Raw genomic sequence first — 16,949 nt, forward strand, 5'->3', positions numbered from 1 at the left:
CTAAATTACGTGTGTATGAGTGTAAATGTTGCGAGGCTAGAGTGTCTTACAGAGGAACTCTTCTCCAAAATTCCTTGACAATCGTGTGATGTACAGACGACAGTGATGAAGGTACATGCAGAGATGAATGGAAATTTCACTTGTATCCAATAAAATACCGTGTAATACAATCCGTGTAACTAGAGGACAAGTCATTTCATCGAGTTACGTTGGAAATTTTCAAGTTACATCTAGTTGTTAATGTATTTCTCTGCCAATGTTTATGACTTTAAAGGGAATTAATGGGAAATTCAAGTCCCTCGTCTCTCTGCATTCTCACCAATCACCTGCGTCGATCATTTGCACAGTGGGAAAAAATATATTTCGAGTGAGAATCTATTTACTTCGAAGTAGGGCAGATTTTTTTTTTCATTTCAATAACGTATTTCTTCAGTTGAGTCGGTTCCAGGTGATCTCGGGCGGTTTATGGCATGTGGAGGAAAATATTTCAGTTAAATTCTAGAGGAGGAGTGGAAATGGAACGTTAAGGTAGGACTGGGAAAAGTGGAACTCACGCTGGGGCTCGTACTGTCATTATTTTCAGTTATCATTATTTCTATTATTTAAAATAATAGTAAAAATACTGGAAATTTTTCACTGTCTGAACTCTTGAAAATTCGAAAAAAATGCATTCTTTGAAATACCGCATTCGTTAATTTCAATTTCCAATAGTTGAAGATTTAAATAATAATAAAAAAAATGTAAATCTCCGAAGTAAAAGGCCTCTCTCATCAATAATTATTCCCAGTGCAGTTCATCCACTCAAATCCAGTTAACATTACCAAAAATGTCTCCCCCAATTTTCCAAACGTTTAAATCCCCCGTCGGCACTAAAGTTTACGTCTTGTTTTTGACAATTAATGACCTACTTACATTTTGACGACGTTGTGCGATAATCGCACGATGAAAAGAAGAACTATGTGATAACTCCATAAATGTCACCTACGACGAATCTACATTATACTTTCCAACGTTATGGAATAACGATCCAGTGGCCCTCCATTGACTCTCGTATAACTTTACGATATCCTAGTGCCTGCGAAGTCAATGGTATATTTCAGCTGCCAATTGTTTTTTTTTTCTCCATCCCGAGCGGATCCATTCACCTCCTGGTTCCATCCCAGTTTCATCAAAGGGGAAGAATTATTTTAACGTGTAACTCCGTCGCACCTCCCTTTTATTCCATCTTTTTTTTTTAATCATAGCAGTAGAACGCCGTCCCCCGAGGGGTAACGCTGAGGCATTTGTACCACAACAGTTTGTTTTAAAGCTTTTTTCATTCATGAAAGAGAATAAAAGTCCATAAAACGAGAAATGAAATTGTTTTTTCTCTCTCTGTTCGATTACAACGAACCTGATGACGATGGAGGGAGTAGAAAGCCACAGAAAATTCAATGGTCAACGCAGAAAAGACCGACACACTTGGTATTTCGAAGTTTGTTGAATGAAAAACGAAACGAATAAAATCAAAGCGAGGAATTGAATGACGAGAGAACGAAAGAGAGAATTCCGGGGTTTAAAAAAAAATGAAAAAATCACGAGTTTCCATTAAGAATTCGTGTACGTATGTCAATGGCACTCGTTGAAGAATGCAAATGTTTCTCCCTCCTCTATTTCTCCTTCGCCTTCCTCATTTGCCTGGAATTAATTACGACAAAGTACGATGGAGTTTAAATTAGTGGACGGTGAAGCCAGCAACAGCACGAGAATGAACGTGTGTAATGATAGAAGTCCAAAGCTAAACAGTGGTTTCCCGGTCAACGTGAATATATTCCACGAAGCCGGGAGGCGTTTGTCAGGATGATCCAAGCAATGATTCCTCAGTTGGTGCTCTCCGTGGTACATTTCCCGATCTCCTGAGACTCTCGTCATTGTACAGCCTTTTAGCGCGAGCCTTTGATCTGAAAGAAAAAAAATAAAATCCATTTCATTATTCAAATGCTCCATTAGTGGTGCTCACCCTCGACTCAGTGCGGCTGCTAATGCAATTTTTCTGATTCAATAATGGAAAATGCTTTTCCAACTTCAATTTTATTACTTTCCACTACGGAAAAACAAGCAGAAAGTGTAAACACTCCGTCACTCCCGCAACTGTGCAAAGAGAGGGAGGAATGTTCAGTTATAAGAAGGCTGTTTAAATAATTCATCTAAATTCTCGTGCAGTTGTGAAAATTTTACGGGGTAAGGTGCACTCCACTGGAAAAGGGCTTGAGATCATTTTGTCTGGAAGACATTCAGACATTTGTGTGACACGCGTCGAAATTTTTGGTTGAATAAAAAACCAGTGAATATGAAAATTATTATTATGAAGGAAATGGGGTATCAATGTTTGAAAATATTGAGCCATACTTGCACAGGAGAATGCCTAGAAGACATGCGGATGCTGTGAGTATGCCGGTGCCAGCAGCAACGGCAAGCCACATGCCAGGGGGTAAGAGACCGAGTAATCTTGCACCGCTGCCACAATTTGCCTCGTCATATCCCGAGGGGCAGTGAATTCTGCCATCGCACCAGAGACTCGGTGCAATGCAAGCACCAATCTCGGGACACGTATGAAGGCAATCACCAGTGCCAATGGTTTCATTATCACTGGCACGTCCTGGAAGACGTAACTGTCTGCGAAGTGCAGAACGTGTCTTTGATATTTCTAGCCACGAGGCAGCAGCCTGTCCTGGCTCTCTCGCCACAAAATCAATGAGCAGCGCTGCTGGACGCGCCGGTGACAACCACCTCTCATCAGAATTGCCAGCTGTCAGTAGCCATTCCTCGGAGAATACGTGCACCGTGTAATCACGCGCCCCAGGTTCTGCTGGACAGACAACTTTAAGTAATTTAGCTGGCCAGCCGGAGTACAGGAGAATTCTGTTTGATGTTGGACACTTTGGCGTTGATTCTGATGTCTCTGGTGGCTGTTGATGCTGGGGTGATGACGATTGGGTCGTTGAACTCAGTGGTGATGGGGTTGGTGGGGGCTCCAGAGGCAAAAACCAACCCCAAGTCAGGACAAACAGCGAACGATTGTCTCTCGCTTCCACCAGCCATGGCATACCCTCGCAGTAGATGTCTGGACGCGACAGCGGTGGCACCACGAATCTCAATTCACCACCTGTGACGAATTCATTTTGCAAACCATCAAATTTACATAATTATACTTGTTAGTTGATTATGCGTCGGAGCGTAGACTCAAGCCACGCTGGAATCTCGGTCCTAGCAAAATTCTCTTCACTAACGTCTGTCGACTACTCTTATTCTCTGGGTAAGCATTATTTCTATACATATTTATAAGTACTTTGGTAGCAGGAAGCCCGGATTACGGGACGTACCGATGAGTGTATAGGTAACAAGAGCTTTGTACTCTGGTTCATTGCCAAAGTGGCTTATTGATAAGCACCTTGTATCGAGTTGTATATGTTTTTGTGCAGTGAGCCGTATTACTAAAATCACACAGAAAAATTGTACCTTTCTGTTATTTGATAGAGGAAATACTTCAATTTATGGGATATCCATAGATTTTCGGATTTGGTTTATCGTTGACTCTTTCTCCCTATTTATCCTCTTCCTCTTATTATTTTACTTCGATATTCAACACATCGCGGATTTTCCGGATAATTTTCATATAAATCTTGAAGAATTGCAATTATTTTTATTGAAGAGAAATTATTTTATTGAAGAGACGATAAATCCGAGTAAATTCGAGAAATGTTACGAGTAAAATTGAGGGTATAAAATTCTTGGACTAAAGTACAAATTTCTGTAGGAATTTTTCAGTTTAAAATGTAAAATACTCTTCTGTGGGAAGACTCACCAAAAAATAGTGAATCTCCGTGAAATCGGAGGAGATAGTAAACACAGAGACATTAAAACTCTCACCTTCGCCCCTGAGCCGTTGTTTCCTCGGGCACTCAGGTACACGGATGAGTTCAAAACTCGCATAAAAGAATAGCGTCTCAAAGTCCTCGTGCGGTGCTTGCTGATTAACGACAAAAGTAATCTCAAGTGCTTTCCCCGAAGATATATGTGTCAAAGGTAGATGGGATGTATTGTCACAGAGACATGCACGTTGTAGTTTAGCATCCCTCCACGGTACCTCAAAGAGGGTCAACTTGGCATCTCGAGTGTTTGACTCAGAAAGACATCTGGGTCGTCCAGAGTGAGGATCAGGCTCGCTGATGCAGCTCGTTAAATCACCGAGTGATACATTGTGAATAGTTAAACGTACACGTTCACCAGGACCCGCCTCGATTCTATAGGCACAGGATAAATTCTTCACACCCCCACGGCCAAATAAACGAACATCCCTTGGTGATGTTATTTCACCACTCCTCACCCGCCTCCACACTCTACTGCAAACACCGTCACCCCATTGTTCACCACCTTGAAGTGTCGAAATGAATTCATACCTAGCTTGAAAATTAACGGTGCGCAACGATGTACCGAGTAACATCTCGGTGCGAATGGTAAGTGTTGGTGATACTGTCAAATAACTCTCAGCTGATGTGCAAGGTCTCGTTGATCTCGTCAAGTTTCTCAGTGCAGCGTGTGCACACAGTCTCGGTGTATCATCGCACAGTGTCGTGATGAATGTACCAGTATTTGCTGGGCCATCCCACAGTGTCATTTTTACGGAGCACTGGGGCGTACCAATTTCACTCTTCCTTAATGTGGATACATTGTCTACGGTACCACCAGTGAGATCCCTCTGGGAGTACGATGAAAAATAAAGCCATACCCGGTCACCCACTGAGCCCCTGAGATTCCAAGTGCACACTGAGCCCAATGGCAACGTGTGCTGGGGTGCACGGAGTATTCCACTTCTTCTCGTTGTCTCATTAACGTAAAAATTGCATCCCTGATCGCCCCTCGCATAATCCAATCCATCAGAATCCACATAAACAACTGGTATATCCAATTCAAGTCTGAGTGGTGATGAGCCCAGTGGAATTGGCAGTGGTGATGAGCGAAATTCAATGAGCATCGCTGGTCCACGTGCAGTTATTCTGGGAAGTGGTCCACCACAGTAAACCAATAGTATAGAATCCTCAGGCCTTGGGCCATCCCTAAAAACTAAACGATCCTTCTCCGGTGGGCAGTCCTGCCACACACTCAATTTATTCGTATGATTGCTACCATTACTGTGACCATTGTAATCCATTGTTGAATTACCAGTGGCATTGTTAAAGGATGACGATCCACTGGCAAAAGCCACAAGTATTGGTGCACCACTTGCAATATTACCAGTACCACTACCCCCTTTAACCGATATCATAGCGTGCTTGCAGGTAGGTACGAATTTTTGTCTCACCGTTATAATACAGCTGGCATTTCTCGGATACTCACCCGGATAATTTGGACTCTGCACGCGGCACTGTTTCTTGTGGCATTCATAGAAATTACGTGAGCAGTATGTACCGGGTACTGGTGATCCACGTTCAATAGTCAATCCTGGTTGTCCAAGTCTCGCAACGGCCTCATTACGGGATAAAAAACGATACCTGAGGCGAAATTCAAATGGCACTGATGATGGCGCATGAAAGAGTCTTATTGATGCTGTTACTGTGCTTGTTTCGCTGTAGTATGTGGCACGTCCCTCACTAGCACCACACCAGGAGCCACCGGTGAAGGGACGACCGAGATCTGACAGCTGGAGAGAGCCCTCCGGGCAACTTGCGTACACCCCATCGTCATCGTCATCACCATCTGTTGTCTCTAGTCGACCGATGCTGAAGGCATCCCAGAAGAGTTGTACCAGCTCACCGTGGCTCTCTCCACCAGCTGTGAATGTCAAGTGGCATAAAAATGGTAAGCGTCCCTCGGTTGGACGTGCCAACTCCAATTCATAGGTTCTACCCTCGCGACCATGATAAGTACGATTGCACGGGGTGCACAGTGCGGGCTCATCACTCCCATCACCGCAGTCATCGTTTCCATTGCAGTATGCATCCTGGGGCACGCATCTACCATCACGACACGCTAATTCAGCGAGATCACACTGGGCCGATACCATTGGCACAACAATTCCCAGGATTCCCATCAATATTCCAATGTTTAATGATAAATCATTGATACGTCTCCTTCGGCGTTTTCTACGCCTCCACTCCGCCCTCGGACCGTCCTTCCTCTTCATCCCCTGTCGGAATTAAATGCATGAGTTATTACTGTAGCTCTTCACTACTTGGTCTCTCTTTTTTTTTTTCATCAGTCCAGAAAAACTCGGGATGCCAATTACCCGAAGGTCAACAGTTGCTAATCCTGTCGCATTATTACACCCAGTGGTTAGCGTTTATTATTAATAATTGTGTCACTCTCTCATTCTGATTGAGAATTCGAAAAAAAAGGAGAAAAAAAATCCCCATGGAATTGGGTGGAGAGGACGAGTTGGAATAAAGTCGTATGGAGTGATGGCAAATTGAATTGAACGCGGGTCTCCCGTAATTGAATTGATTGGTACATATGCACGTGTGAAGTGTACGAAGTAGTAGTGCATCGACAAATACCGACACACGTGCAGCGAAGGGTAAAGCCACGCGACGGTGCAAATACCCGTGAATAAATAATCAACACGCGACGTGATTCGACACCTGCTACTTAGCTGTAAGGAGTATTAACAGTATATTGTCAGCCGAATAATCTCCGATGATTTGAGGTATAAAATATATAAAAACGGAGTAAAACGTCAGATAATAAACTAAACTTCAATAAATCGTTGAATTCCATCACCAGCAAACGTCCGATTCACAAATTCCCACTTAAACAACTGCGTAACCCACAGTCAGCTGTAAATGTTACAAGGGCGATAAAAAGGGTACGATATTTGCACATTTGATTTACCATGATTGGCGGTGGGCGTTATTCTCATCACACCGTAGTAATACGATTATGAACGGTGACACAGTCCCTGTCACTTATGCACAACCACATTAGTCTCACTCTCGACATTACCATCCCCATCATCATCATCCCCATTATTTCTGAATGCCGAATGATTATCACAGGTCGTGCACACTAGCGGCCGCAGCATCCGTACAACTGTGTCCCACCCCTCTAAAATCCAGTGCAAATAAATGATTTGAGAAAAAAAAAAATTTAAGATAGAGAGAGAGAGAGAGAGACAGAGAGAAACACCTACAGTTGAACTAAGGGTGAGAAAAAAATACGTTAAATACGAGAGAAGGGTGAGAGACTAGCGCAACCACCACCAGCCAACTCTAGTTCGTCACTACCCGGCTGACTCTCTACCGTTTTCCTCCCGTTTGCCCCCTCCTCGTTTTATCCCTCTACCATCCCTCTATCATCCCTCGATCCCCACCCCTTGGCGATAGCCCTGATCCTTTTCTCTCTTCCCTCTGCACGTCTTTCTCGCACTCCCCTTGCATCCAACCACTTCTACGACCTCAGCCAACTTGACCGCCGCCTCAATGAGACAAGTACATCCCCCTTCTCAATTCCTCTCACCCCCTTTCACCCCTTTCGTTCGTATTTTCACCGATTCCCCTTCCTAGTTAACATTCTCATCAAATAAACCTCCATCCCTTCCCTATGGCATGCAGATCTCAACAAATTCGTTCCTACCACCTTTCGAGGGCCATGTATTTTTCACCAACCCCCTCTCAATCATCCCCTACTCTCACCCCCAGTGTGCGCGTATTTGCTACCATTGGTGTGCGCAAAATTCCGATGTATATTCACTTGTTTACTGTATCCAGCCAATTTTTATATATCTCTGGGTATTTTTTGTTGGGTCCATTCGTCCATTTCCACTGGAGACAGTGTCCAGTGGAAATAGAGCATTGTTCTCGACTCACTACCCCGTATGCTCTTCACGTACACTCAATTTTTATTGCTGTCGTTCTTGATTTTTTTTTATCCTCCCCCTCTCTACTACCCCTTTTTGCTCGTACTGCACCTCGTGCACGTTTTTCCAGGCATCGTTTCGCTGGAGTTGGCGTGTAACGAGGACGCAGATGGTTGCGCCAGTGCCTCGTGGACGAGGACTAGGCCGGGTGTCTCGAGCTTGCCTCTGGCCGCGATAGAATCGATCCGCGTATATGTATCTCTCATCTCTCTCACACACCGCGGCTTTTACCAATCGTATATATAATGTCAAAATACATTGTACATGTCTGAGAACTATTGCAACTTCGCCTCTTACCTAGGAGTACTGATACTTGATGGAATTTCAGAGTCGCACTCGAGTTTTGCCCTCTTCCATTTCCGTTTCAACCCCTCAAAGGCTCTCTATGCCCATGGGAAAAGATTTCTACGATTCAATCTGTCCTCATCCTTCCCCTCGCCCTTTTTTTTCCCTTTCGGCCCTTTTTCTTACTTTGCTTTTATTTTTATTTTCCGACTTGTGGCTCACGCATTCCAGCTTTGGAAAAATCTTTTCACATCCGCGCGGTTTGTTTGCGCAGGGGAATCACGAGGGTGAGTTCGTAAAAGGAGTAAAAAAGATAATGAAAAACGGGAGAATAGGCTGGGAATGGACAGGGAATTTGTGAAACATTAAGCATTGAATCTGTTGTTACTGCATGTTTATTATTCTTAAATCGTTACAATACTATTCATAATAAATATTCTCCCAGCGCACGTCAAGGATTTTAATTTTATACAATATCTACCTGCATAACGTGGATGCATGCTACAATTGCTCGAAATCCGAGGGGAATACAAACACTGACGATAACACATTCGCTCAAATATTTACAATGCAACGAGTCGCAAAAAAAAATAATGGATGGGATGGAAAAAATACGAGGAACAGAGAACACGTCGTCTGAATTTCCGGCGTTGTAAACCATGAAATGCCAAATAAAAACTTCAGTCTTGTCTATCAAACGACGCATGCATAAACATAATAGCAAATGAGTGAAATTAAAGAATAAGAATTTATGAGATTGAGTGATGTCCTTTCAGAATGCATATCGTGTTCTGACGTCCTCAAGTTTTTTCGAAACTTCGGATGACGTTCTCTCGAGATCCCCGGCGATGCTTTTTTGCTTGGATGGTTCGATGGAATTGAATTGCTCACAGAGATCACCATCGATGACATTTTTTACTGGATAATAATACGATCTGAAGGACAGATGATCCCTGCCACATAAAGGTGGATGCTCAGATCTCATGTGCATCTCGAGATGCTGAAAGAAATCGTGATCCTCGTGGCTAGTGAATGGGACAAGTACTCCAACAGTTCCACTGAGGGTGGTGTAAACGAGACTCTCCGAGCCACCAGGTATTAGTGTAGCTTTCTGCAGTGACATAACTGTCTCTCCAATGTGAAAAGAAGCAACAGTATCAGCTTTCTGGCTAGCCCCATTGAGAAGACCACGATCCCAGAGTGCCTTATTCCCAGTTGGATCCTCATCAACATCATCATTAATGCCACTGGCAAGCCTCACAACCGCAATATTACCAAATTTATCAGCAGTTGCCACTGTATCATAATCCAATACACAAGTAGTCGTTATCCATCTTGGATGTGTGTCATCGGCAAATACAATTAATTGATTCTCTTGTCGTTTGTATCTGACAGCATACACGGACTCCTGTACATCACTAACGTAAATCCTCTGTCCCACAGCATTTATCGATACAACAGCATTTGGTATGTGCTTATTCTCACATTTACGCAGAAGTTTCTTTTTTCCCATATCGTACAATCGTAGCATTCTACCCACTCCTACGAGTACACGACCCTGATACGAGCATATCGCCAATGGAACTTCGTCAACTGGCGTTTTGTGAAGCAGTTCAATGCTTGTGCCCTCAGGATTGACTCTGCAACAATACACATCGTTCAATAAAATTGTTAAAATGCGATTTCAATGGGAGAAAACTAGACTGTGTAACTCAGTACTGCAGGTATATCATCAATTTCGACAGTTCATGTGATATTGTCATCATTGGAGTTTTATTTGATCAATCCTATCAGAGTTAGTTTCAAACTTTTCAATGATTGAAAACGAATTTCAATTTTCAACAATAGCGGTCCACTCCATTGAAAATTTCCTGCTAAATTCTCAAACTTTTTCTCCCTACAACCCAGAGTGATTGCAGGTTTTTACAATAAGCCCGACACCACCCCTCTTTATTGTCCAAAAAAAATAAAAGGCATTCATAAAAAGCCTGAGCATTACCCAGAAGGCTTATATTATTATAGAGCCCTATTAACGCTCAAATAAAAATAAAAAATTTGGTCAAACTCACTTGTATGTGTACAAAAATCCTCCATTACTAATTCTGGGGTTGAGCTGGTAGTCCTTAGCAACCCCCACAATGAGGAACAATTGATCCCCTTGATTGGCGAATTTAACCATAGCCAGGCAAAGTGCAGCATAATTCTGCTCCAATCGATGTACCTCAAAGGTGTCCCCAGTGGTAGGTGCCATGATTTTAATGAGAGAAGCCCATAATCCAGGACCAGCCCTCGGTGCTCCAAAAATGGCCTCGTTGGGCTCTTCAGAGAGAAAAGCCTCGGCAAGTTCCCTGGCGACAGCTGCCTCCTCGGCCCCAGCAGCCTCCTGCATCTCCTCAGCCATTTGCAAGCGCCTCTGCTTCTTAGTCTCCTCAGTATAAGCATTGTGCTCAGTCTCAAGGACAACCAGATGAGCCGAATCATTGTGAATGGCAAACTTTCTCGGTGTATATTCAAGTGGAAAGCTCACTTGATTGAACACAGCCCCTAACTTTTCGAGTGCTAAAATTCTCAACGTATTCGTTGATATAGCAACTATGCCCTCGGGACACTGCTCTGAACTAAAACCAGAGGCAAATTCAAGACTCTCGTATGATAATGGAGTCAAGTGAAAACGATTCTGATAATAATAACTCAGCCATGACCTGCTGCTCATCGCCAACACCGCTTGATTACCCTGCATACGTATGCGAAATAGTTTAACTGGTCTTGAGCCGAGATATCTTGTTCTCGTGTCAGCCAAGTCACCTGATATTGGATCGAGCACTGTTCTCAGAAGTACTCCATTCTGGAGGCCAATATTTAAGTAGAGGCTTGTTTGTTGTTGTGGTGATTCCTCGTCGGAGTTCCCCACGTCTTTGGCTGCTCCCATTTCAACAATGCAGAGACTCTCAGCGGCTGCTGGAAGTGCTTGCATACTTCTTGGTGCCAAGCAGTCCGACGGATCCAGTGAAATTATTCTCACAGTGTTATCTTGCAAACCCACAGCCAAAAACCAGGAACGCTGTTCCCCACTTGCCACATTCCCCAGAGCCATGCACATCACTTCGGATGGCATTTTTTTTCTCTCTGTGTACTCATTCAAATGTCCTGCCTGTAATACATAGTTAAAAGGGTAATGAACTCATCTTGTTGGGTAACAGAGTGGAGTAATTGTAAGGCTCCATTATCACAAGCCCGAGAGGGATTCTCATGGCTGAGTGAGTGATCATCGAGCCCAAAGTGGCTCTTCGCATTCTTTACGTCTCGGGGACTATTCATACCCTGGGGAGGGTAACTTCACCGAGAGAACAATAAATGCGGTATTTTCTTCGTTTTATTCAACCTTTTTTCGTGCAACTATCAAAAGATACAATGGAAGGCTATTTCTTACCGGATCCATTTCAAAGTAGACCAATTCTCCACCCGTCAGAGCGATTACAACTTGTCGCTGATTCACGGCGCATTTAACTATCGTTTTTTTACCAGGTGCTTTCCACTCGTTGACACGCTTGTCGGCACGAATGTGACGGATACCATCGGGGTAAACCTTAAAAGGGTAATTTAATAGATATGTTAGCTTTGGTCATGTAAATCTGCTTCTCTATTTTGTTTTTGTGTCCCAGTTCATTCATAGTTGCTTTTCCTTTTGGGAGACTTTTTTTTTTTATTGCTGAGAGAAGACTCGAACATAATCTGAATTTTTTATCAGAATACTATCGATTTCCCTCCGTAAAATGAATTCAATAATTCCGATCCTTTGAACGGTGAGGAGCATTGACAAAGAATTTTTTATGAATGAATACGAGACAATAATCTCATCATATCGCTCCATTTGCTGAATATAAAATCCTATTATCCTGAATTATTGATGTGTAAGAGCCATTTTACCAGGAGTATTGTAATGATAGGGACAATGCTCCAACGATGCGGAAACTCTAGTTATTATCGCACATAAAAGCGACCGACACGTGGATTACGCCAGGTGCCGGAGATACCGCAGTGCAACAATAGCTAATTAAATTGAATTAATCAGACTAACTCACCTGCACAAGGGCATCTTCACCGAGTGCTGAGCAACTAAGAGTTGGCGTTGTGCCGAGAAATCCAGAGTCCGTAACTTCCTCAACAGTTTCACCAATGCTAAGCACTAGTGTTGCATTGACGAATGACACTATGATGTATGCATCATACTCCTCTGTAACCGAAATCACACGAATTGTCTAGATTGCTAGGATTTTTAATGATTTATTGCGGGCTTTATTGCCCTTGGTATTTTAGATTCAACAGCAATTGGTTGATTGATGAGTCTGCGTTAAGCTATTGCTTTTCTCTCGTTTATTTGAGGAGAATTATTTTTTTGTCGACTGTCCCACGAGAGTTTCTTACCTCTTGGACTGTCTGGATTTGGAGCCATCAACCGTTAGCACGCTGGCAGCCTGAAAGAGATAACTGGTGTTTGATAAGAGTGTATCAAGCCACCAGGTTTGTTACTATCCTCTTTTTAAGTTTTAAGTACTAATTTATCGGCCTTTCAATTCGATAATTCCAGTGAATTCTCTATTGATTTTTCACGCGGATGAACAGATTTTCCTCAAAATTTGGTGTTAAATTTTTCCAATAATCGATACGACTTGAAGAGACTTAATGAAAAAATGGTTTTGAATCTCACGGAAAGTTATGAAAATTCAAGCGATTGTTATCTCATAATCCTGCTTCATTATAAATTCGGTTCAGTCTTCAGAATTAATTAAGTCTGAGTAGTCTTCAAAATTTCCATATTGGTAGCGCATGAGAAACTTCAATTTCCTTGAATTTTCACCATGAACCGTCATGAATAATTTCATCTCTAAAATAATTCACTGGTAAATCCCCGAGAATTAGCATGCAATCGTCAATAAAATTCCAATGAATTTCAAATATAGCAGATTCTTTAGATCGCAGTATGATAATTCGGTTATATTTTTCTCTTGCTGATGGGATTATTCTTCAACGAGGGCGTATGAAACCACTAAGTCTTGATGGAGATGAATAAAAATAAAATGTCGTGACTTAAAAAATATAACTAACCGTCAACTCTTCTCTTCACCGTCCACACAGCATTGGGATTACCGGGAAGTTCACTCACAGCCATTTCGGATACTTCCAGTCCGTGTCTCAACACTCGGAGAGTTGATCTGGGTCCTCTACCACAGGCTATATATAGCTGTGGAGTGTCCTCGTTTGCCAAATCTGCAACCTACATTCAAATTTCTATTCAGCCTCAATTTTTTATTAATATTTTCCACGGTTGAAAGGAAGGTGAAGGAAAATAGAGAGTTGTAGAGATCGAGAAATGTTATTTTTCGAGTTCACTTCGATTTGCAAAGGATGACACAAATCAAAGGCGACGAAGATTATTTAATCTCGCATCGATTCACAGAGGAGCTATAATTGATATTATTGAGCCTCTACTTGTCGATGCACCACAAGTTTCCAAGGAGTGAAGAGGTTTACCTGACAAGCCAGAATGGGAGACAAGCTGTCCATCTCGTCGACAAGTACTAAATTCCTGAGTGGTCTTGGGGCAAAAAAGAAAGTGTCTCCCTCCTCGAGAGGCATGGCCGAGCTGAATTCAGGCTCGTCATCGTCATCCCCAAGATGTGCAATCTGGTACAAATAATGATTTCCAAATTCCGAAGCGACGAACAAAAAACCAGTCTTGAGAACGCACATACTGTTGGCCACAGGTACAGTGTCGAAGTACTTGAGTTTAATTTCAGTGACCATGTCCTCGTCAGTCTCCAGGGTGATTTTAAAGATGTCACCCTGCTCTGTCTGAGCCAGGAAGAAGAACATACTCTTGGTTTTATGTGTGGCGGAGCACACGAAGATCATGCCTCTCTCTGGATCGTCCAGGTCGTTTCTCCTCCTTGGGATGGGGCAACGAATATCGTGCTGGTCACCCAAATTCTTGTAGGTGAGGTAGTTCTCGGAGCAGATGAGAACTCCACTAGGGCCGTCATTTCCTCCAGGCACCGACACGAGGAAGTTTGCGTGCTCCTCCAGGGGTTCACTGTACTTCCTCACAACGTGGTTCAACCCGAGGTCAAGCTCGTAGAGTGTCAAAGTCTGCTGCGTTTTCACTGCAGCGTCACCAGTTGGATCACTGTCTGCCTCCTCGTAATCTATTTCCAGACATGCAAACATCGGATTTTCAAAGCCAACGTCAACACCCACGGTGTGATAGACCAGGGTGTTGCTCTTGTGGGCTTCCAGGGGTGATGAAATAGTCAGACGAGCCTCTGGGTCTCTGTTCAGAATGTACACGAGTTTCTGCTTCTCAATGGCACCTGAAAATCCGAGAAATCCAATCGCATTAACTCATTTGATTATTTAAGTCGTAAGTTAAAGATTTTTTTAGCAAAATTATTCAGTATCTGATGTGTATAATCAATGTGATTCAGGTGAAACACGGACAGAATAAATCATCATGAAATTGTTAATCGTTTAATCGCTGTGTTTTGAAAAAGGGAAAAATACGAGCGAAATCGATATCATTGTACTCTAATTGAATTTATTCTAATTAATTTATACTCGAAAAATATTTACCTATCATAACAGCACGTCCCTTGGGGTCGATGGCAAGGTATTGCCCAGGAACAATTCTCCTGCAGCCACTCTTACCAAAAGTCTCCTGGTGCACCTTCTCGAATATATTTTTCGCTGGGATGTACTCGAGGATGACGATTCGCCCAGAGTCCGAGCCAACTACAATGTAATCTTTGGTACCCCCAGTCAAACGAAATGCCATCAACGATCGAATTATCCCAAATACCTCGACGGTGAGGACTGTGTGGACTTTGCCGGTGGTCGGATCCGGGCGCAGGAGCTCCAAGGATTTTCCCCTGGAGACCAGAATCTCCTGCATTTTACTCCCGGAGAAGTTTCCATGGACTGCATGGGTAATGCCTGTGGCACGCTGGAGGGTCAAATTGTACAAGTACATCCTGAGTTGCGATTATAGTCTTTTCAGTTCATTCAATTATGCAAGCGCTGCGCACTCCCCTGCTGGGATGCGCTAGACTGGCATGGCGTCCCTGAAGCCGCTGCAGAATTACATTTTTTTTTTAATATTACAATTTTGATAAACTTTCGGACAGGGGGCTCGAAAAATTACAAAGGGAAAGATGAGTTTAATCAAACAGGGAGAATCGAGCGAAATTACGTGGCATTGATTGGGTATTCGTATCAATCGTATCAGTCGTATGTTTCATCGCTATTTGTATCTTTGTTTTTTTTTCATGGAGAATTGAGTTTTCAGGTTAATATTGGGACGAGCATGGAGGAGGGAAACTGATGGAGAATATTTTACCTCATTGACGAAGGCTGAGACAACACCGTCGTCGATGTTTCTGGATTACTTCGGTGATGAGTGAATTTTATCTTCCAGAACGATTTGCGTCCTGTGCCGGTCAAGACACTCCGTGAAATGGTAGATGGGTGGTAAAACGAAGCGATTGGACGCGTCCCGGAAATGGGTCGTTCCTTGTTGCGTAGTAACCAACGAGAATAAAATAAGGGAGAGGTGCACCCACTGGCATTGTAGTACCTCACCCCGAGAGGTGGAGGGCGCAACACGCAATGCTGGGGTGTTCATCAAGTCGAGGGGGTGAATTTTATTTTCTACGATGTGAATGCTTTTTATTTTTTATTTGTTTCACTGAAATTTAACCGACTATAGAACGAGCGGAAGGGGGAAGCCACATCCTGTGGAGTTTCGAATAAAAAAAATATTCAATGTATTAAAGATATACTACTAATGAAATTAAATTTCAGAATGAGTGCGTTGTCTAATTGGTAACGTGTTTGACTTGCACGCCGATGGCTAGGGTTCGATCCTAGCACGATTCATTTTTTTTTTTCAAAATAATTCCAATTTTTTTTTATAAATGATTAATCAATCGAAATATCGTTTAAGAACTGAATACCTCCTCGACGTTCATGTTCCCCTGATACTTTTTCGAAAATTTCGAATTTTCCAATTACAGGGTTCTCACATTATCAGTAAAATGCTGACAGTCGGTAATGCAAGTCCCTGAAATACCAACAGCTGGCAATGTGGGTTCTTAGTATGTCGACAAATGGCAAAAAAGATCGAGTAAAAAAGTATAAGTATAGAAATTAAAAAAATCGAAATTTTAAATACGATGCTTTTTTAAAATATATACTACTAATGAAATTAAATTATTATAATGAGCGCGTTGTCCTATCGGTAACGTGCTTGGCTGCCACGCCGACGGCTAGGGTTCGATTCCTAGCCGTCAATCTTTTTTTTTTTAAATAATTCCTATTTTTTTGTTTATAAATGGCTATTCAGTCGAAATATCGTTTAAAAATTGAATACCTCCTCGATTCTCATCTTCCCCTGATATTTTTTCGAAAATTTCGAATTTTTCAATTTCAGTAAATACCCCCTCGATGTTCATGTTACTCTGATATTTTTTCAAAAATTTCGAATTTTTCGATTTCAGTGAATACCTACTCGACGTTCATGTTCCCCTGATACTTTTTCAAAAATTTCGAATTTTTCAGTTTCAATGAATACCTCTTCGACGTTCATGTTCATCGGATACTTTTTCAAAAATTTCGAATTTTTCGATTTCAGTGAATAGCTCCTCGACGTTTATGTTCTCCTGATACTTTTTCAAAAATTTCGAATTTTTCACTCCAGTGAATATCTCCTCGACGTTCATGT

General features: G+C 42.4%; 2 protein-coding genes across 2 annotated transcripts; both read right to left on the reverse strand.

The window, feature by feature from the left end:
- Window positions 1–687: 687 nt before the first annotated feature.
- On the reverse strand, window positions 688–7,248 carry LOC105266250 (uncharacterized). Its single transcript, XM_011304238.1, has 5 exons — window positions 7,166–7,248; window positions 6,868–7,080; window positions 3,910–6,166; window positions 2,389–3,145; window positions 688–1,940 (listed from the first exon to the last, which is right to left on the reverse strand). The coding sequence occupies exons 2-5, from the start codon at window positions 6,868–6,870 to the stop codon at window positions 1,835–1,837; spliced, it is 3,123 nt and encodes a 1,040-aa protein (XP_011302540.1). The 5' UTR covers window positions 6,871–7,080; window positions 7,166–7,248; the 3' UTR covers window positions 688–1,834.
- A 1,305-nt stretch (window positions 7,249–8,553) lies between these two features.
- On the reverse strand, window positions 8,554–15,723 carry Sf3b3 (splicing factor 3b subunit 3). Its single transcript, XM_011304239.1, has 8 exons — window positions 15,567–15,723; window positions 14,804–15,300; window positions 13,709–14,544; window positions 13,283–13,451; window positions 12,259–12,410; window positions 11,607–11,762; window positions 10,246–11,327; window positions 8,554–9,816 (listed from the first exon to the last, which is right to left on the reverse strand). The coding sequence occupies exons 2-8, from the start codon at window positions 15,198–15,200 to the stop codon at window positions 8,949–8,951; spliced, it is 3,660 nt and encodes a 1,219-aa protein (XP_011302541.1). The 5' UTR covers window positions 15,201–15,300; window positions 15,567–15,723; the 3' UTR covers window positions 8,554–8,948.
- Window positions 15,724–16,949: the final 1,226 nt, after the last annotated feature.

The sequence above is a fragment of the Fopius arisanus genome, unplaced genomic scaffold, assembly GCF_000806365.1.
Source record: "Fopius arisanus strain USDA-PBARC FA_bdor unplaced genomic scaffold, ASM80636v1 scaffold00037, whole genome shotgun sequence".
Taxonomy (NCBI): domain Eukaryota; kingdom Metazoa; phylum Arthropoda; class Insecta; order Hymenoptera; family Braconidae; genus Fopius; species Fopius arisanus.

What these genes read in the sequence shown, in the direction of transcription:
- Sf3b3 (XM_011304239.1), bottom strand. Translation starts at nt 15,200, where the DNA reads ATGTACTTGTACAATTTGACCCTCCAGCGTGCCACAGGCATTACCCAT. An exon ending in GGGACGTGCTGTTATGATAG is followed by an intron (nt 14,545 to 14,803) that starts GTAAATATTTTT and finishes TCGGATTTTCAG; the next exon opens with GTGCCATTGAGAAGCAGAAA. An exon ending in GGATTTTTGTACACATACAA is followed by an intron (nt 9,817 to 10,245) that starts GTGAGTTTGACC and finishes GTATTGTTGCAG; the next exon opens with AGTCAATCCTGAGGGCACAA.
- LOC105266250 (XM_011304238.1), bottom strand. An exon ending in ACAACGGCTCAGGGGCGAAG is followed by an intron (nt 3,146 to 3,909) that starts GTGAGAGTTTTA and finishes AATTCGTCACAG; the next exon opens with GTGGTGAATTGAGATTCGTG. An exon ending in CTAGGCATTCTCCTGTGCAA is followed by an intron (nt 1,941 to 2,388) that starts GTATGGCTCAAT and finishes TTTTTCTTTCAG; the next exon opens with ATCAAAGGCTCGCGCTAAAA.